The sequence below is a fragment of the Ursus arctos genome, unplaced genomic scaffold, assembly GCF_023065955.2.
Source record: "Ursus arctos isolate Adak ecotype North America unplaced genomic scaffold, UrsArc2.0 scaffold_19, whole genome shotgun sequence".
Lineage (NCBI taxonomy): Eukaryota > Metazoa > Chordata > Mammalia > Carnivora > Ursidae > Ursus > Ursus arctos.
Window position 1 is genome coordinate 45,344,398 of NW_026622863.1, and position 24,827 is coordinate 45,369,224.

A 24,827-nucleotide genomic window follows, 5' to 3' on the forward strand; every position below is an offset into this window, starting at 1 on the left:
AAGTACCCCTCCACTCCTCCTCTCTTGGTCAAAATGGGAAAGAGAGGCTTGTAATTAGGTGTCATTAAAGTCATTAATTTCAGTGGTTAAAGAGAGTCTTGATAGCTCAGCCCTTGGGAGCAATGAGGTTGTCATCCTCTCTCCTTCAGTGAGTCTGTTTTGCACACCCTTCTTACATTGGGAGGGTTTGCCAATGCTCAGATCCTTGAGGTGGAGAGAAGAAAGCCCAGCCTCCAAAAACCAAGAAAGTTGCTCAGGTAACATCTGCTTTTCACTTAAAATTGTATCAAGTAGAAAATCAAAGAGACTTCATTGAAAACATTTTTAGTAATTTTTTTCAAGTTCCGGATCTTTCTTATTGGAGGAAAAGCACCAATTAATTCAGCTAGGGCTTGGTTAGAAAGATGGAGTCTTCTGTTTGTCCAAAAATTTACAGAAGATAGTTTCATAATACAAATATTTCACTACAAATTATAATGTAATTTTATGTTGCCTAAATTTCACTTTTCACTTTTATTGGTTGCTTAGTATCTTATTGTGTGAGATATGTCAGTTCCCTATAGATGGATATTGGAAGAGCCTGTCTCAACATGCACAGTCATTTGACACACCCCCCTCCCCCTAGCCACATACAGATGATTCTTGGGCCTGGAACCCTTCCTCACCAGGAGATAAAGAGTCTACACAGGCTGTGCTGGGCTTATCACTTTGGCTAAGAATACCTATTCCTGCTTAAGCTCAATGAGTACTTCTTTATTCTGTTTAAGCATACAGCACCTGGCTAACCCCACCGCTATATCTGTCCCCACAGAATGGGGACAGGGTCCCTCCATGTGGCACAAGAGAGGTGCAGTAGAGGTGAATTGTCCTGTGTCACCTGCTAGAAGAGACCTGCTGGTCATGAGGGATGAATGGGCACCATTAAAGCTGATGTAGCTGTCTCTCCTCTGTGTCAGTTCACCATTGTTCCGTCCAATACTTGACTGCACTGTATTTTCCTTAGTAACTCTGATACCAAGATCCAGTTGGCAAAAGTGTTTGGACTTCTATTCTTGGTGGTTGTCATGGTGATGATTTTTCCTTCCCTTCATGTAGTTGGAGTCCTCTCCTGGGATTGGTAACCAGTGCATGGTGTTCTTCTCCCTTGGGATTGTCAACCAATGCATGCTGCTCTGCTAGAAAATGCATATGTGGGTTATTTGTCTTATTTTTGTCTTTATAAACACAGTTGAAATGAACATCCTTGTGTTTCCATCTTTTGTTTTTAAAAGATTTTATTTATTTATTGGACAGAGAGAGACACAGCGAGAGAGGGAACACCAGCAGGGGGAGTGGGAGAGAGAGAAGCAGGCTTCCCTCTGAGCAGGGAGACTGATGTGAGGCTCCATCCCAGGACCCCGGGATCATGACCTGAGCCGAAGGCAGACACTTAACGACTGAGCCAACCAGGCGCCCCTGTTTCCATCTTTGCACACTTTCTGAAGCATAACTATTGGGTCAAAAGGTATAGACAGAGAAGATATTGCTAAAACTCGAGATAAGTAGACAAATCACAAAAAATTAGAAAGAATTTGACTTCAAAAGTAATAATTTTGTTATTAAAAAAAAAAACCCTGTGAATTCAAGGTCAAATGCATCATGAACTCTCTTTACCCAAAGCCAAGAATAAAGGTCAGCATCTTCATTGCATGACAAATTGATAGACTCAATGAGAAAAATTCTGAATATAGAGTAGGTACATGGGTGAGGGATATAAACTGACAACTCGTGAAAGTAGAAATGCAAGGATAAACACACAAAAGTCCTGTCTCGTTACTAATCAAAGAAATAAAAACTTAAAGCATAGCGTGTCACCTTTTCTTGATCATTAAATTGACAGATTTTGAGAAGAATGACAATACATGTGTCTCATGAGGGAGCAGTGTGGGAAATTCTGGAAAGGAAATGATAAAAAAACAAACACGAAGGTGCTAAGGACGTGATAGATATGGATAGAGAGAGCCTTTCACAATCTACAGATTTAAAGTCTCAAGATCTCCTGGACAATCCAATCAAGAATTCGATTTGTTTTTATTGATGATCCATCTAACTGCCCAAGGGCAGAACCAGCCTCTAATAGCTGCAAGTTTATCAGCAGCCCAATCAAGAAAAGAAAACTGAAGTTCATGGTCCCCACGTTGCCTAGTTTTTCCTTCTGCCTCTTTTGTCTTTCTGTTCTATAACTCTGGTTTTTGTTTTTGTTAGATGAAACCTATCTAATTACTGGTTTTCTTTGATACCAGTAATTAACATGCTGGACTGTGAGTCATGTGGTCATTGACTCTTTCCTGGTCACCTTAATGTCAGCAGATTCCAATAGTGTGCAGGACTGAGGACAGGAATGTGTCTGGAATGGCTGCATGCCTTGTAGCCCTGGGGACTTCTCCTCATGAGAGAAAGTGAAGGATCCTTGAGGGTCTAGAGCTCTTCGGTGCTTCACGCAGAGGGAGATTAGCAATCCTTTTCCCTATTTCGTGAATTGGACTTGCACACAGGAAAATCTGGCATCAGATTTTCACAGCTAAGAATGTGTAATGACCATTGGGCTATATACTTGCTAAGTGAGTTGGTAGCTCTAAAGACCTCTCATGGAAAGAGCAGTAGGGCTGTAATGATGTGTGTTTGTATGTCTATGTCTGTGGTGGGCATGGAGATGTGCTCCAGATCCCCCTTCGAGAACTTGTTGTTCAGCTGCAAAGAGAGCAGTGAGCTGACAGCCTCCAGCAGCAGTACCGTCAGGATCTACTTCAGCTTGGAGTCAAGTCCGTGCCCTCCCAAGAAAGCTCTAGACTGAGGACAGTTTTGGGGTAGGGCGTGACCGTTTGTGTCCAATATGAGACACTCCTAAAAGACAATCTTCAATCTCGATGTACCTTTTGATGGATTGAGACTCTGTCAGCTCTGCATGAAGATCTAGGTCTATTCTTGACCAATTTTCCTTCCTTTTTCATCCCACAAGTGTGTCACATCTACACCTGGGTTTGAAGACCTTTCTAACCATTCTGTTTCTTCCCTCTCTTATCATTCACAGGCATTACCCCTCCATGAAATGCTTGCCCTCCTAACTTCAACCCAGCCTTTGCTTTCCAGAAGAGCCAATGGACATATTGTATGTAAGGAACGACATTTGTTGTTTCTTGCCTATCCCATCTCAAAATCCCTTCCAATTTTGGGAGAATCCCAGTTGTGAGATTCTTGGTCAGGGGCCATCCACCACAGCAGCTAGAGGGACCATTTATTCTTCCTCACCAAACCCTGAGCCCTAAGACTTTAACGTGTGATTAACCGAATAGTCCTGCCTGGAACTTTGAATCATGAGGAAGTAATACAAAATGACAAATACAATCAGGAAGTTGTCCACAGTGGTGGCAATGGGTCATGAGTCCCACAGCCATGGTTCAGTGTCCAGTGTTGCAGGGCTCCCTGAGGGGACAGTGGCGGCATCAGCCCCTGAGTGTTAACTCTTTTTTTTTTTTTCCTACTCATATTCTGAGCCTGGGTCTCTGGGATTCACAAAATAATATGAACTTATTCATAAACTTACAGCAAACGTATATACTTGAGTAGCCACAGTCTATGTTCCCTAAAATTACAAAGCCAACTATTATGGGGACTCATGTACCTGGACATATGAGGTTAAAAGAGAAATTCCAAAGGATGAGGTCTCATTCCTCACCCTCTTTTTCTCCCACGCCACATCCAATTCATCAGCAAACCCTACCAGCTCCATCTTCATAGCAGATTCCAAGCCCATCACTTCTCCCTGCCTGTACAACAGGTATCTCTGCTTCCCACCCTCAATCTATTCTTCATGCAGCAGCCAGAGTTTGCTTTTAAAATATGTCAGTCAGTGTATGTCACCCTGTGCTCACCAGGAACCATCATTTCACTCAGGCTAAAAGCCAAGGTCCTAACTGAGGTGCACGAGGCTCCACACAATCTGGCCCTTATTAATGCCCTGCCTTCTTCCCATTCCCCTTACTCTTCCTCCTCCACTCCAGCTACAGTCTCCTTGTGGAATCTAGAACACACATGCACAGCCTCCTGCTTTACAACTCTGCAGTTTTTTTTTTTTATCTCCCTGCCAGAAACCCTTCTCCAACACCTTGTGAGACCTACCCCGTCCTGATCATAATCCCAATCCTGGAGTCTCTGCTGTTCTAACATACTATATCATTTACTTATTTGTTATGTTTATTCTTCATTGTCTACCTCTCCCACAAGAAGGAAACTCCACCAGGGCAGGAGTTTTGGTCTGCTTTGTTCACTGATGGATCCCAAGTACTTGAAGAAGATACTGGTACATGTTGGGTATTCAATAAATGTTGGTTGAATTAAATGAAGTATGAGGGAAAGCTTTCATCCACTGAGCAAGTTGATGGAGTTTGGAAATAGAATAAGAGAAGTCGGGGTGGCTGAACTATTCTTTAAAATGGAATGGGGAGAATTTGGATCTGAGAGTTGTGAAAGAAGTGCCCTCTAGACCAGGAAGGCAGGTTTAGAGGAAGAGACGATTGAAGGAGGTTGGGGCAAGGAGCCAGCAAGATGGTTGGGAATGGAGTATTAAGGGGGAATGTGGACCATCAAGTGGGAAATCTCTGGTGGTGGATTGCTAGAAAGGATAATTAATAACAGGGACGTCTAAAAGGTCATTTTAAGTAGTTTTCTATACCCAACAGTGCACACAACACACGAGATGCCTGCTACACACAACAGCCTCGATACCCTGGCTGCTTTTATTTTATTTTATTTTATTTTATTTTATTTTATTTTATGTGGGAGATGATAATCAGGGAGAAGAATACTGAACTACATTTGGGTCACTATCACATAAAGACATAGACTCTACAACAAGAATTTGGTGGAGACGGAAAGCACTCGCAGAGGGGAACAGGAGAACACAAATCCTCCAGATTGTTGCTGAAATCTCGGACAGCGCATTTCTTCTCCACTAGATGCAGCCCATATAGATCTCTATATTTGCAGGTGACCCTCCCTGACCCGCAGTCCCATGACAGTAGGAATAGTGCCTTCTCTTACAGCTGTTGGGAGAAATTGAAGCTGTCGTGAGCTCCTCTCCACCTTAGAGGAGATGAGGTGGTGGACCTGTATTTGTGGACAGAGCTCTGTTCTCCGACGGTTCCTTCCGCGCCCAATAGGCGGCGCTCAGCGGGCCTTGAGACAGAGCTCATAGATGGGAGGGATGTTGCCAAAGCCTGAGACCCTGGGTGTGATATCGATGTCAGCGGGGGGCACCAGCGAGTGTAGAGAGAAGTTCTGAAGGATGGAGGTGAAGTAGAGAAAGAGTTCCATGCGGGCCATGGCCTCGCCCAGGCAGATGCGCTTTCCTGTGGGCACAGGGGAGGGTGGGAGGGCGGCTCATATCTGTACCGGGATCATGAGGGCGTGGGGTGCATTCTCGCCCCATCACCCCTCAGAGCCTCCTCAGCATCCGTGGGCTCACGATAATGCCTCTTTTGTGAGGTTATTATAATGACTCGGTGGACTCCTCTAGCATCTGCCACTTATAGGGACTCAACACCTATCAGCTACTTTTCTGATGGCTTGATTCCATCAGATCCCAAGACGGAATGGTTCTAAGAAATCCTCGAATTTGAAGTTTCTGTTCATTTAAATTTCACAAAGATTTATCAAATGGCTACTAGGTGCCAGATGCTGGTGAGGGGAAAAAAAATAGAAAAGAAAGGTCACACTTAAATAATGCTTACTATTTGTTGGTCACCCTTCCCATGGTTTGGAGAGATGGATCTCCATTGTACAGACAGGGAACGGAAGTAACTCACCTATGACTCCACCCTTTGTAAGTGGTGGGGTTGGGACCTGGTTCCTAACCACAGCATTGATTCAATGTGGCTTATACTTAAAATACCGTTCTAAGGTATTATGTCATGGGTCACAAGCTACTGTTCATTAGGGAAATCCACCTGCTGCCTATTTTTGTACTGCCTGAAAACTGTTAAAAAAGAAAACCACAGGCCCCAAATGGAGTCACTTATGTTAGGCCAAGTCAACAAACCAGGCTCAATATCTAACCTAATGGCAGTTCAACCTCCCCCAGAAATGCAGTCTTAACCAGTTAGAAGTTTTTTGATCAGCACAAATGAGGTGATCTGTGTACACAGCGTGGCCCACATGCCTACACACAATGCCAGAATGCACTCATAAAATGTCCATCCACACACCCATTTATGGTCACATGCACGTGTGAATGCACAGTCAGACGTCAGGGTGGACACACAGACACTCATGTAGACGTCCTCCAACAGGCATGCTCCAAAGCATGTACTCAGCTGCCCGCCAACACAAAGAGGCTGGTGTGCATTCGGGCACACTGGCCTGCACACACACCCTGTCATGTGCTCCCACAGATGTACATGTCTAGACACAAACAGGTACGGACACCAACTTCTGCACACACAGACACTCCACAGACAGGTGTGTTCATAAATACATGTACCAACACGGACACACTGATACACACATGAGCTCAGACGTGCAGAGACCCCATGTACCTGCCCGGAGTGACACACACACACACAGATGTATACATAAGAAGATGCACAACAGGGGTGCCTGGGTGGCACAGCGGTTAAGCGTCTGCCTTCGGCTCAGGGCGTGATCCCAGCGTTCTGGGATCGAGCCCCACATCAGGCTCTTCTGCTATGAGCCTGCTTCTTCCTCTCCCACTCCCCCTGCTTGTGTTCCCTCTCTCGCTGGCTGTCTCTATCTCTGTCGAATAAATAAATAAAACCTTAAAAAAAAAAAAAGAATCTCACCTTGTTTCTGTTTCACACCCCTGCCTCCATCTCTGGAAACATCTTCTCTCTCCAGACCCTCTCTGTTCTCTGCACATTTTCCTCTTTCTCTAGCTCAGTGTTAGGATCCTTCATGATTTTTATTGTCACTTTTCAGATCTCCACAAAGGTCAGACTCCTCCTCTCCTTCCCTCCCTCTTTCTCTCGTTTTTTTTTTTTTTTTGTGGTTGTTGTTGCTTTTTGTTTTTTTGTTTGTTTGTTTGTTTTTTTAAGATTTTATTTATTTTCCTGACAGTGATAGACATAGCCAGCGAGAGAGGGAACACAAGCAGGGGGAGTGGGAGAGGAAGAAGCAGGCTCCCAGCAGAAGAGCCCAATGCCTGGCTTTATCCCAGAACGCCTGGATCAGGCCCTGAGCCCAAGGCAGACGCCCAAAGACTGAGCCACCCAGGCGCCCCTCTTTCTCTGTGTTTATGTATCTCGGTTTCTCTGGCATCTGACTTGCCTTTTCCCTGATTCTTTTCTTCCAACCCGGTCTCTATCTCTTTTAGTATTTCTCTGACCCTGAGTTGTGTTTCTTCCTGTCTCCCCTCCCCCCAGCCCATCCTCCCTCTCCTGCTCTCTGCCCACCTCTGTCCGGGCCCCTTCCTGCCTCACCACACCTTTATGCTCCCTCCCCAGGCGTGGTGTTCAGCAATGGGGAGCGCGCCAAGCAGCTCAGGCGCTTCTCCATCACTACCCTGCGGGACTTTGGAGTGGGCAAGCGCGGCATTGAGGAGCGCATCCAGGAGGAGGCGGGCTTCCTCATCGAGGCCCTCCGGGACACGCGCGGTGAGCTGGGCGGGAGTGAGCAAGCAGGAGGAGTACATCCACAAGGTCGCGCGCAAACGCGAGCTTTCTCCTCCGGAAGGGGACTGGATTGGGGGAAGGCATCGGGGCTCTAGGCTCAAGGGTCTTGTGCTGGAAATTTGGCTCCTCACTCCAGTGCCCTCCTCTAATTCTCGGGCAGGCATAAGATTGCCCAGTTGACGCTCCCCCAAATCCCTGTCTCTCCCCAACCCCATCCCATTCCCCAGGTGCCTTCATCGATCCCACCTTCTTCCTGAGCCGAACAGTGTCCAATGTCATCAGCTCCATTGTCTTTGGGGACCGCTTTGACTATGAGGACAAAGAGTTCCTGTCACTGCTGAGTATGATGCTGGGAAGCTTCCAGTTCACAGCTACCTCTATGGGGCAGGTAACCCATCCCAGTCTGGCTCTACAACACCCCTACCACAACCTACCAACTGCTCTCCCACTCGGTGACAGGTGCCCCGAACTCCCATCCTCCTCCAGACCAGGTTCCATCAAAACTGCTCTTGGACAGTGAACAGTTACACCAGAATACCCACTTTCCAAGGACACCTGGATATCTCAACAGATGCTCCCCCCACCAAAAATACAAAAACCAAACCAAACAAACAAAGAACAGAGCCTGCAGGCAAGAGGCATGTTATCTGCCCAGCCTTGCTGCCTGGGGCATGTGTCCTCATCTCAGCTCACCTGCTGGTCCCTATTGAGATAGTCCATCTCTTAATATCTTAACCCCTTCACAAGTGACCACCTCAGCCCACCTCCTGAATACATGAACACCTGGTGCTATAAAATACAGCCCAACAAAATCATTTGGCATGTACACAGGTGAGCAAAACCAGCCTACTGGACCTAGGTAAGTGCCCCTACAGAGCCCACTGAAACACCTGATCATCAGAACAGGTGCCCCAACGGAGAAGACCCCAACACATGTAAATACTTGGATAGATGTTTCCCCAAACACCCAAATAGTGTCCCCCAACCCAGTTGACTCACTTACAGAAGTGCCCCCCAACACCTCTGTGAATATTTGAAACACATGAACAGGTATCTCCCCCACCTCAACAATTGATACCTGCCCCCCTCTAATACCTCAACCCCTACACAGAAGCCACCATTCTATATCCTCTAAATATCTGGATAGTTGTCTCCAACTAGCCTACTCCACACCTAGAGATCTAAACAGGTGACTCACTATATCAGTCAGAAAAAAATAGGTAAACACCTGAACAAGAGTCTCCCAATTCAACAGCAACTGAATATCTGAACACCTAGATGCGTTTTCCAATCCAGCCACACCCAAATACCTGAAACCTGGATATGTGTCCCAATCCTTCTCACCTACATTCTGGGACAGGGGCCCTCACACGTAACTCACCTGAAAACTTAGCTATCTCCTCTCATCAAGCTCCATATAAATCCTAAACACCTGGACAGATGCCTTTAACCCAGTGCCTTCCTTGTTCCAAGAAAGGTCCGGCTCCCATCAGAACCAGCCCGCTAACAACTATCCTTCCTGCCTTTCGTCTCTCCCCATCCTCAGCTCTATGAGATGTTCTATTCAGTGATGAAACACCTGCCAGGGCCACAGCAACAGGCATTTAAGGAGCTGCAGGGTCTGGAGGACTTCATAGCCAAGAAGGTGGAGCAGAACCAACGCACCCTGGACCCCAACTCCCCGAGGGACTTCATCGACTCCTTCCTCATCCGCATGCAGGAGGTACAGCCCAGCAGCCAGTGCGGAGAGCTGCAAACCCAGGCAGCCCCTCATAACATCCTCACAATCTCAAGAACATTAATGGTGGCTGATCCATCTGCCAGCACTTGTCATGGGCTGGATCTGTGTGGGATCCATAAAGCAACACTTTCACACCGCCCACTTGCTGTCTGTATCCCTCTCCTCATATTCCTACTGTAAAAAGTGACCCAGGGCTGATGAGTAAAGTACAGGTAGGCAGCCGGGGAAAGAGTGTGGGAAGGGCGTTTGGGCAGAGCCATCCACCTGAACAAAGCCCTGGCAGAAGTAGGGTCTCTCTTCCCACCTCTGGTCTGGACCTAAGAGAGCTGGGTCCAAATGGAAGACCCCGGAAGGCCTCTGAGAGCCCTGAGGGCAGTGGGCCTGGCCTGAAGCCCTGTCTCCCTGCAGGAGCAGAACAACCCCAACACGGAGTTCTTCTTGAAGAACCTGGTGATGACCACATTGGCCCTCTTCTTTGCGGGCACTGAGACAGTCAGCACAACCCTGCGGTACGGGTTCCTGCTGCTCATGAAGCACCCAGATGTGGAGGGTAAGGCTGTGGGGGTGGGGCAGTGAGGTGGGGGCCACAGACCCTCACACTTCCTCTGAGCCCACTGCAATGTCCCCACCTTTCCTAGATCCCTGGAACCTCAGCCATACCCTGTTATCCAGATGCTAGGTGATACTCTCTGATAAGCACCAGCTGAGTTTCACTGGCTGTTAAAATACTGAAAATACCTGAACTGATGGGTAAATAGCTCCTGTGCTGAGTCAGATGTATGTGAGACCACATAGAGTTGAGACCAGGTGAATAGGACGCTGCACCAACATGTTTATGGCCAAGGTCTGTTTCGAATGGTCTATGTCCACATCACACGTGGATGTGCATATTTGGACTATCGTCCCTGCCCTGAGACCCCTGGATGCCTAAACACTTTCCCTTTCCTCCCACAGCCAAGGTCCATGAGGAGATTGACCGGGTAATTGGCAAGAACCGTCAGCCCAAGTTTGAGGATCGGGCCAAGATGCCCTACACAGAGGCAGTGATCCACGAGATCCAAAGATTTGGAGACATAATCCCCATGGGCTTAGCCCGCAGAGTCACCAAAGACACCAGGTTTCGAGAGTTCCTCCTCCCCAAGGTACTTTCCTGTCTTGCCTAGGGGGACCTCCATCCTGCTCCCTGTGACCCAGCACCTCATTCCCCTTAGAAGCTTCCCAGCCCCTGTCCCACTGCCTCAATCAAACACTTCCTCAACCACCATGACCCTTTAACCTTCCCACTCAGAGATTCTTGAACCCTGTATCTCCCCCAGAGCTCTTGCTGCAGGGATTATGAACCCCATGTCCCTAAATGTCCTCTCTCAAAAGACATGAACTTCATCTCTAGACCTCCTCCCTCAAGGACACGAGTCTCATGTCCCCCAAACATCCCGCCTAGAGAGACACAAACCCAATGTCTTTAAAACTTCCTGTCTCTGGAAACATGAACCCCCATGTCCTCTCAACCTCCCGCCTTGGGAGACATGAACTGCACATGCCCCACACCTTCTGTCCTAAGACACACAGAACCTGTTTTCTTCAAATTTCCCTTTTCAGGAGACATAAACCCCATGTCTGCATAGCTTCCTATCTCAGAGACATGAATTTCTTGTCTCCCAAAGCTCCTCCCTGAGAGGACCCACACTCCCACACCTCCCATATCTCATCATCTGGGGCACCCCTATTATCCCTCTAACCTCCATGCACTTTCAGCATACTCTACCCCGACTCTGGCTTATCAAATACCCCCTCTCCTCCTCGCCAGGGCACCGAAGTGTTCCCTATGCTGGGCTCCGTGCTGAGAGACCCCAAGTTCTTCTCCAACCCCCGTGACTTCCACCCCCAGCACTTCCTGGATGAGAATGGGCAGTTTAAGAAGAGTGATGCTTTTGTGCCCTTCTCCATTGGTAAGAGACCAGTCTGTGCCAAGCCACCGCTCCCACCAACAGGGCCTCCTTCATCCCAGCTCTCCTCTTCAAGGTGTAGCCTGGTGTCTTTCTCCAGCATGGAAGTCCCTCTCGTGATCTACCTTGGGACCCATCAGCTGCAACCCCCATAACTACTTGAGCTTAAGCTAAAGGATAAGGATGATCACACCTGTTTCAGAGATGGGGCAAATCAAAGCCCTTAGTGAGTCAGAGATTTGTCCAAAGTCACTTAAATTCTTTAGATTCCTCGCTTGGAGATGAGAGCCCAGCAGGCATATCTGAGTGTGTACCTGGAGAGAAGGGGCATCTAAATTTCCCATTGCTACAGCTACCTCACCCCCATCCCATGCACAAGGGAAAATGATGCTCAGAGATTAGAGGCGTCTCTGAAAATCTCTCAGGCCACAATATTCCAGCCTCTCCTCTCTGGGAGAAAGCAGTTGGAGGTGGATAGTGGGGCAAGGGGGCAGTGAGAGCAGGCCTCACCTCCAGCCCTCCCATTCTGTGTCTTCAGGAAAGCGGTACTGTTTCGGAGAAGGCCTGGCTAGAATGGAGCTCTTTCTCTTCCTCACCAACATCTTGCAGAACTTCCGCTTCAAGTCCCCGCAGCTGCCCAGAGACATCGACGTGTCCCCCAAGCTCGTGGGCTTAGCCACCATCCCACGAAATTACACCATGAGCTTCCAGCCCCGCTAAACAAGGGGTTGTGGGAAGGTACAGCTGGTTGGGGGACAAAGCAGAGGGAGGGGGAGGGGCGTGGCTATGGGGAGGGGCGGGGTTTTGAAGGGCAGGGCTAGCCCCAAGGAGGTGGCTTAGGGAAATAGGAAGGGCAAAGAGGATGGAAGAGGAAAGAAATGGGCTCTGTTCACCTTGGTAGAGATAGATCTTTCAGAAGTGGTATGAGAGGAAAGGAAATTACTTATTGAGTAAATATTTTCTGTCAGGTCCATGCTAAAAGTTAACACGTTCACCTCACTTAATGCTCGGAAACCTATGCAACAGAGAACAGTCTTTATATCCATTTTACAGGTGACAAATCCTAACTGATTCCCAAGGAATCTACCACAACGACAAAAAACCTCCTAATAAATGAATTTATCAAGGTCACTAAACATACTACAATTTTTTGTGTTGTTTTTTCTATACACCAGCAACGAACCCTAGGAATAAAAATTAAGAGCACAATACCATTTATAGTCCTCACAAAAGTGAAATAGGTAACTATAAATCTAACAACACAGGCACAGAACTTGTATGCTGAAAGCTACAAAACACTGTAGAAAGAAATAATTTTTAGATAGACAGTCTAGATATCCATTGACAGATGAATGGATAAAGGAAATGTGACATGTACATACAATGGAATATCACTCAGTCATAAAAAGAAAGGAAATCCTGCCATATGTGACAACATGCATGAACCTTGAGGATTTTATGTCAACTGAAATAAGCCAATCAGAGAAGAACAAACAGGGTATGAATCCACTTGTAGCATGGATCTTAAACAGCCAGACTCCTAGAAGCAGAAACTCATGGAACGGTGATTGCTAGGGTCTAGAGGAAGGGGGAGAAGGGGGGGTTGCTAGTCAATGGGTACAGTTTCCATTTTGGAAGCTGAATAAGTTCTAGAAATCTGCAGCACGACATTGTGTCTGTACTTGACAACTGTATTGGGCACTTAATTTGTTAAGAGGGTAATTATCATGTTAAACGTTCTTTCCACACACACACACACACACACACACACACACACACGAAAGAAAATGTATGAACTAAAAGATGGAAGGATTTACTGACACCCTAAAAGAGAGGGTTAAAAGTCACTTCAAAGTGATGAATAACAAGGCCTCTGTGATTGCTCAGGTCAACGTTATACATGGAGTAGAGTTTGGTAAGACCATAATGACTTTTATTTTATATATACTGAATTTAGGTGACAGTGTGTATACCAATGAAAACGATTCAGTTGAAAATATAAGAATTATGGCATAAAGGGCACCTGAGTGGCTTAGTCGGTTAAGCATCTACCTTCGGTTCAGGTCGTGATTTCAGTGTTCTGGGATGGAGTCCCACTTCCGGCTCCCTGCTCAGTGAAGAGTCTGCTTCTCCCTCTCCCTCTGCTGCTCCCCCTGCTTGTGCTCTCTCTTGCTCTCTATCTCAAATGAATCGATAAAATCTGTTTAAAAAAAAGAATTATGGCATAAAAATTAGTCTGGAACTGAAAGTCACATGCAAATAAATATCCTATTATTGTCTGGAGACAAAGTACCTCCTTAGATCTTACTCAGCTCAAACTCCTCAGAAAAGAATGCTGGCAAGTGAAGCAACATGTAATGAAGGGGGGACAGCCATCACAAGGATCATTTCTAGATGTTTAGAAATTTTTATTGAAGGCATGGGAAGATTTTGGAGATTAGATATAGTGTACTTTGAATTCCTGAGAATATTAATGAGTACCAGACAGTCAGATCTTTCCAACTGTGATGCAATATTGTACGAAAAGGTTACTGGACTTGGGTCCTCGGACCCAGCGACAGTAGAAACCAGGCTGGACTCAGAATTTAAAAGCACAGGCAAAGCTTTATCGGGGCTTATGCTCCAGCACAAGGGAGGCAGCACAAAGGGAAGGATCCTCAGGCTGACTTTCCGAGGAGAGGTCAGGGAGAGTTTTTTTTTTAAGAAACTTAGGTGGGAAAAGCATGACATCTAAGCATATAGAATGGGGATTTATTAGTACCTGTTCACTGAAAGGTTATACTTCTTCCCGTGTTGTCTAATCACCGTGTTCAATCTCCACCCTCGGGGGCACCTGGGCGGCTCAGTCGATTAAGTGTCTGCCTTCAGCTCAGGTCATGATCTCAGCGTCCTGGGATCGAGTCCCCCATTGGGCTCTCTGCTCAGCGGGGAGCCTGCTTCTCCCTCTGTCTGCCAGTCTGCCTGCTTATGCTCTCTCACTCTGTGAAATAAATAAATAAATAAATAAATAAATAAATAAATAAAATCTTTAAAAAAAAATCTCTACCCTTGGGGGCACCTGGGTGGCTTAGTAGGTAAAGCGCCCGACTCTTAGTTTCAACTTAGGTCATGGTCTCAGGGTCTTGAGATCCAGCCCTGCCTGGGACTCCGCACTCAGTAAGGAGTCTGCTTGAGATTCTCCCTCTCCCTCTGCCTTTCCCCCCATTCACACACTCTCTCTCAAATAAATAAATAAATAAATAAATCTTCAAAAAAAACACAAAACACCTCTCCACCCTTGGCATGATTTTTAGTATTATAATGAGGGAAAATGTTGGTGAAACTTCAGGACTGGGGGCCCCTGTTGGTGCAGACTGGTTTGGTCTGGTCTTAGTAGTCAGCATCCCCTTTTCAGTAAGCATCCTCCCTCCCCATTCCTGCAAGATATGCTAGTCAAGAAGCATAGAGTTTCAACTTTTTTTTTCTTATGCAGGTAGCTGTAGGGGCATCTGGCCGGCTCAGTTGTTGGAGCATGCGACTCTTGATCTCGGGGGTTGTGAGTTCAAATCCCATGTTGGGCATAGAGATTACTTAAAAAATAAAATCTTAAAAAAAATGCTGGATTTTTGTGGTCAGGTTGAGGGGACCCAAGTCCAGTCTCTGCTCTGTCGACAAAAGACCATATGTTTCTGAGGAGACACACAGGTTTGTTTGTTGCCCAAATAAATTTGTTACCCAAAATAAATCAAGCCAGAGTTCCAAAAGAAGAAAAAACAACAAGTTAAAAGAAGTTAAATGTTCTCCAATATAATTCTACTAACTAGTACAGTGCCGAGTACTTACTAGTTGCAGGGTGATATTTTAAGTATTAACCATACCAATGGCAGGGCACTGACTAATGAGAATGAATAACATTCTTGTCTTTTTCTTTCCTTTTTTTTTTTTAAGATTTTATGTATTTATTTGAAATAGAGAATGAGCTAGAGAGACAGCGAGCACATGATCAGGGGCAGAGGCAGAAGGAGAAGCAGCCTCTCTGCTGAGCAGGGAGCCAGAGGCAGAACTTGATCCCAGGACGCTGGGATCATGACCTGAGCCAAAGCAGCCGCTTAACCAACTGAGCCCCCCAGACGCCCCCTTGCGTTTTCCTTTTCTATTGAGAAGCAGTGATTAAGATCACGGACACGGGGGCCCGGACAAATTGGGTTTTTAACTCCAGCCCTGTCTCTCCCTGGCTATGTGACCCTGGAAGTGATTCAGTCCCTCTGTGCCTCATTTCCCCAGTCTCCAAGGAGAGATGATATCTCAGGATCTAGTTCATGAGTCTCTTTTGGGACATAAATGAGTGAGTATATGTTTCAAGCGTTTAGAATCCTAGGGGCCAGGTGATTCGTTATGGGTAACAGGTTAGCTCTTATTCTCTTTCTCTTGTGTCCTTTTTTCGCTTTCTGTTTCTCGCTTTCCACGTGCCTTTCTCTGCCCATCCCTCTATTAGCCTCCTGTTCTCTCTCTGTCCAGAGTATCTTGTAGGTTTTTCCACCTTGGTTCTTCTTTCTCTGCCCTTCCTCTTTAGTCCTTCACAGTCCTTACCCCCAAGCCTGCCTCCAGGGACTCAGAGTCTACACTGTGGCTTCCCCGATGTGAGAGTTTCATCTCTGTGTTTATCCTCCTTGCAGCCAGAACCGGCAGAGGTGACCTCACTCTCTTTCGCCACGAACCATTGAACCATCCACCTCCCTTAAAGTCGGGCCCACTGTGTCGTGTTCATTTCCAAGATAACTTTCCTAGGAAACGAAACAAAAGCTCCAGAGAAAGGGGAGAGACACAGGCAAGTTTCAGGGTCTTTAAGTGGCTAAAACATAAGGCTTCTCCTCCTTGAGGTCTTTTGTTGCCTCCGGGTTGGTAGATAAGCGTGCGAGAGCGACAGAGCATGCAGAAGACTGATGGTAGGGAGAGTGGGAGGGTTTGATGGCAAGGATGATCCAGCCAAAAGAGTGTGACAACGAAGAGAATGAGCAGCCCATGTGGGCGGGTGGGGGGAAAAACAAAACAAAACAAAACAAAACAAAACAAAACAAAACAAAACAAAACAAAACAAAACAAAACAAAACGGAACAAAACTCAACGCTTGCGCAGGCGCATTGGGACGAGCCTAGGCGGCCTTTTGCCGCCCGATTCAACTGGGGCCAAGTCAATGTCCTCGGGCGCCCCCAGCGGCTGCAGCGAGAAGCTCTGCAGGATGGCGGTGAGGTAGAGGAGGAGCTCCAGGCGCGCCTGCGACTCGCCCAGGGGACGTCCTGGAGTTAGGACAAGGTGTGAGCTGAAATGACAGATGAGAAGAGAGGTTGTGACTTGCTCAAGGCCACACAGCTAACAGTGACAGAGCCGAGCCGCAGAAGGGGAGGCCTGGCTTCTGTGCCTTCTTCACCGTTCCTGTAGTCTTTCTCGCAAGTGCCGGGTGCACACGGTTGGCAATATCCTAAGTGTTACCTCTTACAATTCTTCCATTTTTCTGCTACTATGTAAACATTAATATTTCCCCCCATTTTAGTGGTAGACTAAATATGAAAAACTAGAACTGCTTCTGTTGCACCAGATGACAATGTCGGTGTAAGCTCTACCTCAAAGGGTTTCATCGCTCTCTGCCTATAACTCCAGAACTGGATAGTCAGAGCTGGGGGTGTCTCTGAGCCCAGGAAGCAGACACTGTTTGAAGCTGCTTGTGTTTCCATAACTGGAAAGGAGGCAGTGAGGATGGGGAGTGGGATCAGGGCTGGGGTGGACGTAGGAGAATGGGAATCTGGGCATTCCAAGGCTGTGATTCCCACCCTGTCCGTAGTCAACAGCTGAGAAGGGCATGAAGGTAGGGATCTTCTTGAAGGACTGACTGGCATCCAGAAAGGGCTCACAGTTGAACTCGCAGGGCATCAAGAATTGGCTGGGGTTGTGGCAAACAGAGCTAAGGAGGGTGATGACATCTGTGCCCTGCTGTAGGGGAAGAGGAAATCAGTGGTATGCCCTAGAGACACGGATGGAAAGTTCAGGGAATGACATTGGCAAGCCCTGCACATCATGGATCTTGGGGCCCGTGTAAGGCAAGGCCTGGTGGTCCTCCAGCACCTATAGCCCTGCATGCCCCACCATGAGGTAGATCTCCTCCTGCACGTGGACTGTGAGTGGGGGCCTTAGAAGGGACAGGCGCTGTCATTGAGTCTGGGCCTCTCTGTGGGGACATGTGGGATGGCGAGGGGGAAGCCCAGAACACGTTGCAAGACCCAGTGGCACAGTACAAAATACACCGCTGAATATTAACAGGATGCAGCTAGAATATTCTGGAGCATCGTGCAAAACAAAATGACAAATTGTAATGTAATGACATCAAAATTTCAAGCAACAACAAAATGTCATTTAACTGAAACCTGTAGAGTCACCTGATATATTTGTTTACCCAGAAGTTATGAAGGATCAAAGATCAAGGAATAGAGCTTTAAATATCTTTATCTCTTTTTCTTCTTCAAAATGAGGTTAGAGGGGTGCCTGGGTGGCTCAGTCCATTGAGTGGCTGACTCTTGATTTCGGCTCAAGTCATGATCTCAAGGTCGTAGGATCAGGTCCTCACCGGGCTTGCACTCAGCTCAGAGTTTGCTTGTCCCTCTCCCTCTGCTCCTCCCCTGCTCACATTCTCTCTCTCCCCCTCTCTAATAAATAAATAAATAAATAAAATCTTAAAAATAAATAAATAAAATGAGGCTAGGGGTGCTCGGCTGGTTCAGTCAGTAGAGCATGCAACTCTTGATCTCAGGGTCATGAGTTTGAGCCCCACATTGGATGTGGAAACTCCTTTAAAAGTAAAATAAAATAAAATTAGGTTAAAGTAGAATTTACCTCACACATTATGATGAGGATTCATTTTATAAATGTAAAACACTAAGGTGAATTCATTATACACGGTAGTGCTATTTCCTAGTTGCAAATCTGGTTTTCTAAGTGTTTGCTTTAGGTTTATATTGGGTATCTTGAACATATCACAATCTACCTTCAAGTAATATGTACCGCCTCACACAATCTGTAAGAACCTAAGGATAGCACTGTGCAATTTTCTTCCTCCTGGCCTTTTGCATGTGTTAGAAATCCTACCATGTATCATCATTATTTTTGCATTAACACCCAAATCATTTTAAAGAGTTTTTAAAAATAAGAAAGAAGTCGGGACGCCTGGGTGGCTCAGTCGGTTGAGTGTCTGACCCTTGATCTCAGCTCAGGTCTTGATCTCAGTGTTGTGAGTTCAAGCTCCCATGCTGGGTTCCATACCCTACTTAAGAAAAAAAAGTCCTTTACATTTACGTACATATTTATCATTCTGCAGTTCTTAGGACGTTTGTAGACATCGTGTTGGTACCATTCTCCTTCTGCCTGAAAGAGTTCCTTTGATATCTTTTGTAGTGCAGATCTGCTGATGATGATTTCATTCCAATGTCATAGACTTTAGAAAGTCTACTTTCCTTCATTTGTTGACATTTTTCATTGGGCATTAAATTCTAGATAGATAGCCTTCTGTTTTTCTGTCACATAATGTGTGGGATTTGGTGACTGGATTTGTAGAATTTAGATGGAGAATCAGTATTGGAGACCAGTCAAATTGGACAGTATTTGGGATCGAAGATGGAGCTAGAAGTTGGGAGAAAACCATGAATTCATTTTGACCAATAGGATTGGGATGGGATTGATTATAGAAATTTATAATGGGGATTTAGGTAGGTTTATGTAGAACATCAGAACTGGTTCTGGATAATTTGACTTGTCACTTGAGATGGAAGTTGATAATGAGATTGATGTCAAAATAAAGATTGGGATGAGAATGGTTGGGATGAGCTTGAAATGGAAAGGGGGATTGGAATAAAATACACGTTAAGATAGTTATTGTATCTGGGGAAGGTGAAGTTTGGACAACTTTATCCCTGGTCCTGGACTCTGCAGTTTCAATGTCTTCTCATGTCGCTAGCAAGATCAGTGACCCTGAAGGACACCAAGATGGAAGAACTATCTCCCTCTTTCATGCTGCCATAATGAGGAAAGTGTTTTTTGGGATGCAGGAGAGCAGGAACAGGCTTACCATTTTCCTTGTTGAACTTGGAAAATAAGAGGAAGTCATTCTGGTCAATGAAGTCCTTATCATGGTCCACAAGGGCCTCCTTCACTGCTTGGTATCCCCTGAGGACAACCAGTAGCCTGAATCCCAGATACAAGGTGTATACAGAGCCATACTCCTTACTCAGCTATGGGCAGCAAGACCGAGCTTACATTTGGCTCCCTTGTTTCCCCTCCCCAAGCTGAGGGGCCCACACCTCTCTGAGGGACATCAGCACATTTGGGAAGCCAAGGTGCAGAATTTCCCCAGTACTGAGAGGGATCTGGGCCCTGGGGGAAGTTGGTCCTTGCATCTTGAGTTGAGGGTCAGGAATAGACAGGTAAGAATCAGGGGCAGGAGATGGCTGTACTCAAAATGTCCATGGTGAGGGCGGTTACAGGCAATACCTGAAAGGAAAAGTGGGAGAGATTGTGGCTGGGCAGGGGATCTTTGCCTCTCTCATCTCCATTTGGTACGTGCCTTCCCTAGATCCCAGATACAGGGGAAGAGGAGGAGAGGAAAAGAAGCAGAGAGGAATAGAGACAGGGAGTCTGTCTAGAGAGAGAAAGGGTGGGAAGGTGAACAGGAAGGAGAGAGAGAAAGAGTAGCAGAGGCATAAGAGGCAGTGACAGAGAGAGAAACATGAAGAAAGAGGTAGTCAGAGAGACAAAGAGGAAACCAGACAGACATCAAGGAAGACAGAGAAACAGGGAAAAGGACAGAAAGAGCTTGGCAGTGAGTGACTTACACAGGGATAGAGAGACAGAGGCAGAGATAGAGCAAGAAAGAGACAGAACTTACACCCAGAGAGACATTGGAGAGAGGGAGAAACTGAGAGAGAGAGAGAGAGAGAGAGAGGTCACCTCTCTCCCTTCTCCTCCTCTCTTTTTCCCTCCATCTCTCTGTCTCCTCTTCCCTGTGTCTGTCTCCATCTTTCCACATTTCTACATCTTTTTCATAGTTCCCAGTTGACATGGTTCCCATTTGACGTTGTTCAACAGGTGCCTCAGGGGTTTTGTGCAGGGAAGAGGGTAGGGCAGTGGGAGAAAGTTCCAGAGCAGTTCTGACCATCCCCCTGGTTCATTGTCTGGGCAATAGGGAATTCCCCATGGTGCCCAAATGGCTGAGCTGGGAGATGTAGGATGAGGAGATCCAGGGGTTGTCCCTCTCTTCCTCATAGTCCCTGGAATCCTATGTGGTAGACATTGTGAGTGAGAAAGTTGGCAACCCTCAGAATAGTACATTGTGACTGTTTTTTGGGGTAACAGAAAAATCCTGAAAACATTTATCCTTGGATCCAACCAGTCTTAGAACCATGAAACTTTAGAATCATAGACACCTCAATCCTCTGGAATGTAAGCTCCATGAAGACAGGGATTTTGTCTATTTTGGGGGCTGTGAATTTCCACACAAAGCTTCAGTGGCAGAGGTGGGCTAAGATCCACGTCTCTAAAACATACCCATTGTACCTTCACGCTCTCATCTCCTATCTGAAACCAGAACTCCCATTCCTGAGTTCCTCATCCACTCCCCCCCACTCCTGCCCTGCTCTGCTGACTGTCAGCTTGGAGAAAGGGGTGGAAGAGCAGGTGCCCACATTCTCCTCCCTCATCCCTGCCTTCCCCATCACCTCTTTCGGGGATTTCAACAGGTTCTCCACATGCACACCCAGGATATTTCTCACAAAGTGTTTGCCTGCAGAACTGATGAACTATGGCCCCAAGCTACTGGGGAGGAAGCCTGAGAACCACACAGCACTGACCAGGTCCCTTATGTTCTTGAATCACCACTGTCAGCAGCTCCCAGATATTATCAGGGCCTTTTGCATCAAGCCCAAAGGAGATGATGGGGAGGGAGGTGCTGGGTGCCTCCCACTGAGTCATTGTTCCTGGCCCTGCTAGACATATTAGCTTGCCAGGGCTGCAGGAACTAAGTACCACCCCCGAGTGGCATAAATGTCAGAAATCCATTGGCTCAGTTCTAGTATCTGTCTCTCAGCACCCCTCAGGCTCTGTGTTGTTGGACTCTGCCTTTCTTCCTTCTTAGCTACTCCTTTCCCCAAATTCTGCTGTTACTTATTTCTCTCTCCATCACATCCCATTCAGCTGCCACATCTCGATAATTGGAGTGTGTTGTCTCCTCCGTGGATTTGCATGGATACATGGGGGAATCCCCACTCCAGGTGCTGTGGGAGGGGCCTCCACACCTGCAGGATTTTCTGAGTCATTCTCTTTCAAATCCACTGTGCTCTGGCCCGGTTCTTCTCTTGCCTAACCAGCTCCATTCCCAGATTCAGCTGTTCAGAAAACAAACCGCACACTGGATGTGGTCATGACCCTTTGACAGAATGCTATAGGAACAGGAGGTGTGAAATCACACAGCCTTCAGGAGAAGACTCTGGAGGAGTGGGAGTGGATTTTCTTTCCCCCAAGACACACTCTGTGCCTAGAAATAGAGGGGAAAGTTCTAGTAGTATGTGGGAGAGAAGTTGGACTCAGAAAAGGAGTCGGTGGATGTGGTGCCTTTTCAGCTCCAGTCTTCTGCAGGCATCCAGGTACTTTTGGGTGTGAGTTAATTGGGGGTTGCAAGTTCATAGAAGGGAATTCTGCTTCTTTCTCATACTTGCCAAGGTGGGATTGGGTATTCTAGGAGCTGGACCGGTTTGGGGGCCGACTGAAGTTCTGCTTTCCTCCCTCTCCTTGCCCTTCTATCTTGCCAATCACTAAATCAGAAGACAGGCTAAGGACTTGCACACAAACTAGCTTCCCCAACTAGGTAAGGTGATGGTGAGTAGAGCTGTGCTGCCTTGTGGTGCACTGCTGAGTACTGTTGAACCTCTCATTTAGCCGACCTTAAGTTGAAAGTTCCACTAACGAGTAGGCATTTTGGGACAGGACTATGGTAACAGGGACTCCTTAATGTGGCCATGGACCATGTGTCTTTGTCTGGGCTTCTTTGTGTGTCTCAGAATGAAGCTGTGACTCATGCTAGACTCAGGGGAAAGATTATACCTTGTAGCTGATTAGTCATCTGTCCCAACCAGGCTTTGGCCCCAGATACAGAGCACTCAGAGGAAGGGCTATACCCTGTGATGCGTGAATCCATTGGGTGGCCACTCGTGAAAGAGCCATCTCTAGGGAGCTGAAAAAGAGAAGGAGAGAAGAGGAAATAAGCCATGGTAGGTGGCATGCTGAGGTCCACACTCTACGAGTGGACTGCTCACCAGAACCCTCCGATTCCTATGCTGCTGCTGCCCGAGCCTCTGTTACAGCAAGGGTCCAGATCCGTAGGGGTATAGGGGAAAACATCCAGTGCACCCCTTGGCACATTAAAGAGATTAATTCAAACCTGACTAAAGCATTATAGAGTAACCACTGCCATGGTTCCTGACCTTTTCATCCGTCAACAGACATTTAGGTTGTTTCCATATTTTGGCTACTATGAATTATGCTGCCACGAACTTAAGAATGCAGCTATCTCTTGGAGATAGTGTTTTCACTTCCTTTTTACATGTACCCAGAAGTGGATTTCTGGATTGCGTGGTAGTTCTATTTTTAATATTTTGAGGAACAGCCATTCCGATTTCCATCGTGGTAGTAAATTGGTAGTCTACCAAATTACATTCACACCAGTGCTGCACAAAGGTTCCAATCCACTAAATCAGCAGTATTTGTTATCTCTTATCTCATGATAGCCAAAAGATGTGAAGTAATATCTCATTGTGGGTTTGGTTTGCATTTCTCTTATGAAGAGTGATATTGAGCTCCTTTTCATATATCTGTTGGCCATATGTATGTCATTTTTTTTAAGGTTGGCTCCACGCCAGCATGGAGCCCAACACAGGACTTGAACTCACAACCTGAGATCAAGACCTAAGCTGAGATCAAGAGTCAGATGCTTAACTGACTGAGCCACCCAGGTGCCCTTGTTTGTCTTTTCTTGAATAATGTCTTTTCATGTCCTCTGTCCAATTTTTAATCTGGTGGGTTTTTTTTTTCATTTGGGGGTTCTTTTTTTATTTTGAGGTGTTTTTTTGCTATTGAGGTATGAGAGAGGCTGAATGACATTCCACGGTGTGTGTGTGTATCACATTTTCTTTATCCAGTCACTGAATTGTAAAGCAAAAATAAGCAAGTGGGAGTACGTCACTGAGAAGTTTCTGCACCGCAAATGAATAATAACAAAATGAAAAGGCAACCTCCAGAATGGGAGAAAATATGTGCAAAACACTTACCTGATAAGCATAAATACTTCCCCCACTTCAGGATCTGTGAGCACACATTATATTTAGTTGTAATGTCTTTGGTCTTCTTTAATCTGGAATAGATTCTCAGCTTTTGTCTTTCTTGACCTGGATATTTTGAAAAGCAGAGAATAATTGTTTGGGAAACTGTCCAGACTTCAATTTGGAGTTGCTCGATGTTTTCCTATGCATTTCTTCCAGCACAGTTTTTAATCCTTTGGAAGGCAAAACCTTTTTCAATAGACACTTAATGTGGCATCGCACCAAAGCCTAACTTTGGGCTTCCATAAACTCCACAGAAATGAACTTTGAAGAAAGTCCTTTCAGTTTCTAGTGTCTGTTGTCTCACAGTTTCACGAGGCACTATAGTCAAGCCTTTACAGATAGGATTATTAAATGCCACATGATGGGACGCCTGGAGGGCGGGGGGCACAGTCAGTTAAGGGTCTGATTCTTGGTTTCAGGGTCATGATCCAAGGGTCATGAGATCAAGCCCCGTGTTGGGCTCTATGCTCAGCAGTCTGCTTAAGGCTCTCTCCCTCTCCCCCTCCCCCTGTGTGCTCTCTCTCCTTCTCTCTCAAATAAATATATAAATAAATCTTTTTTAAAAAGCCGCATGACTGTTCACAGTGACCTCAAGCTAACAGGACATTTTAGATCATCTGCAGATAAGATTTTTGTCCCGTAATCTGCCTACAGATTTGGCTCACCTTAAAAAAAAAATCCTAGTTACTCTTTTTAAAAAACCTGTTTTTACATACAATAAAATTTGCTTTTTACAAGGAGATTTTACAAAGGCATAGATTCTTATCACCACCACTGCAGATAGGATACTGAATAATTTCAACAGCCCAAAGAGTTATCTTGTGCTATACTTTGTATTCATATCCTTACCCCACCTCTACCTTCTGGCAACCATGGATGTGTTCTCTGTTTCAAGATTTTTGCCTCTTCCAGAATTTCACATAAATGAAATAAGGCAGTATACAACCTCCTGAGACTGGCTTCTTTGACCTAGCACAATGCCTTTGCAGGTCATCCAAGCTGTGTGTATCCACGGTTGTTAGTTCCATTGCCGAGTAGTATTGTTGGATGAATCTGACAGTGTGTTCATGCATTCAACTCT

At 46.2% G+C, this 24,827-nt stretch overlaps 1 protein-coding gene across 1 annotated transcript; it reads left to right on the top strand.

The window, feature by feature from the left end:
* The first annotated feature begins 2,671 nt into the window (after positions 1-2,671).
* On the top strand, positions 2,672-12,491 carry LOC125283310 (cytochrome P450 2A13-like). The gene is made up of 8 exons (XM_048223996.2): positions 2,672-2,801; positions 7,497-7,646; positions 7,892-8,052; positions 9,211-9,387; positions 9,814-9,955; positions 10,360-10,547; positions 11,213-11,354; positions 11,890-12,491. The coding sequence occupies exons 1-8, from the start codon at positions 2,672-2,674 to the stop codon at positions 12,069-12,071; spliced, it is 1,272 nt and encodes a 423-aa protein (XP_048079953.1). The 3' UTR covers positions 12,072-12,491.
* The last annotated feature ends 12,336 nt before the right edge of the window (positions 12,492-24,827 follow it).

Bases quoted from the DNA above. Each gene is read 5' to 3' on its own strand.
- LOC125283310 (XM_048223996.2), top strand. From the start codon at position 2,672: ATGTCTGTGGTGGGCATGGAGATGTGCTCCAGATCCCCCTTCGAGAAC. The intron at 8,053-9,210 runs GTAACCCATCCC...CCCCATCCTCAG, and splicing joins CAGCTACCTCTATGGGGCAG to CTCTATGAGATGTTCTATTC. The intron at 9,956-10,359 runs GTAAGGCTGTGG...TTCCTCCCACAG, and splicing joins GAAGCACCCAGATGTGGAGG to CCAAGGTCCATGAGGAGATT.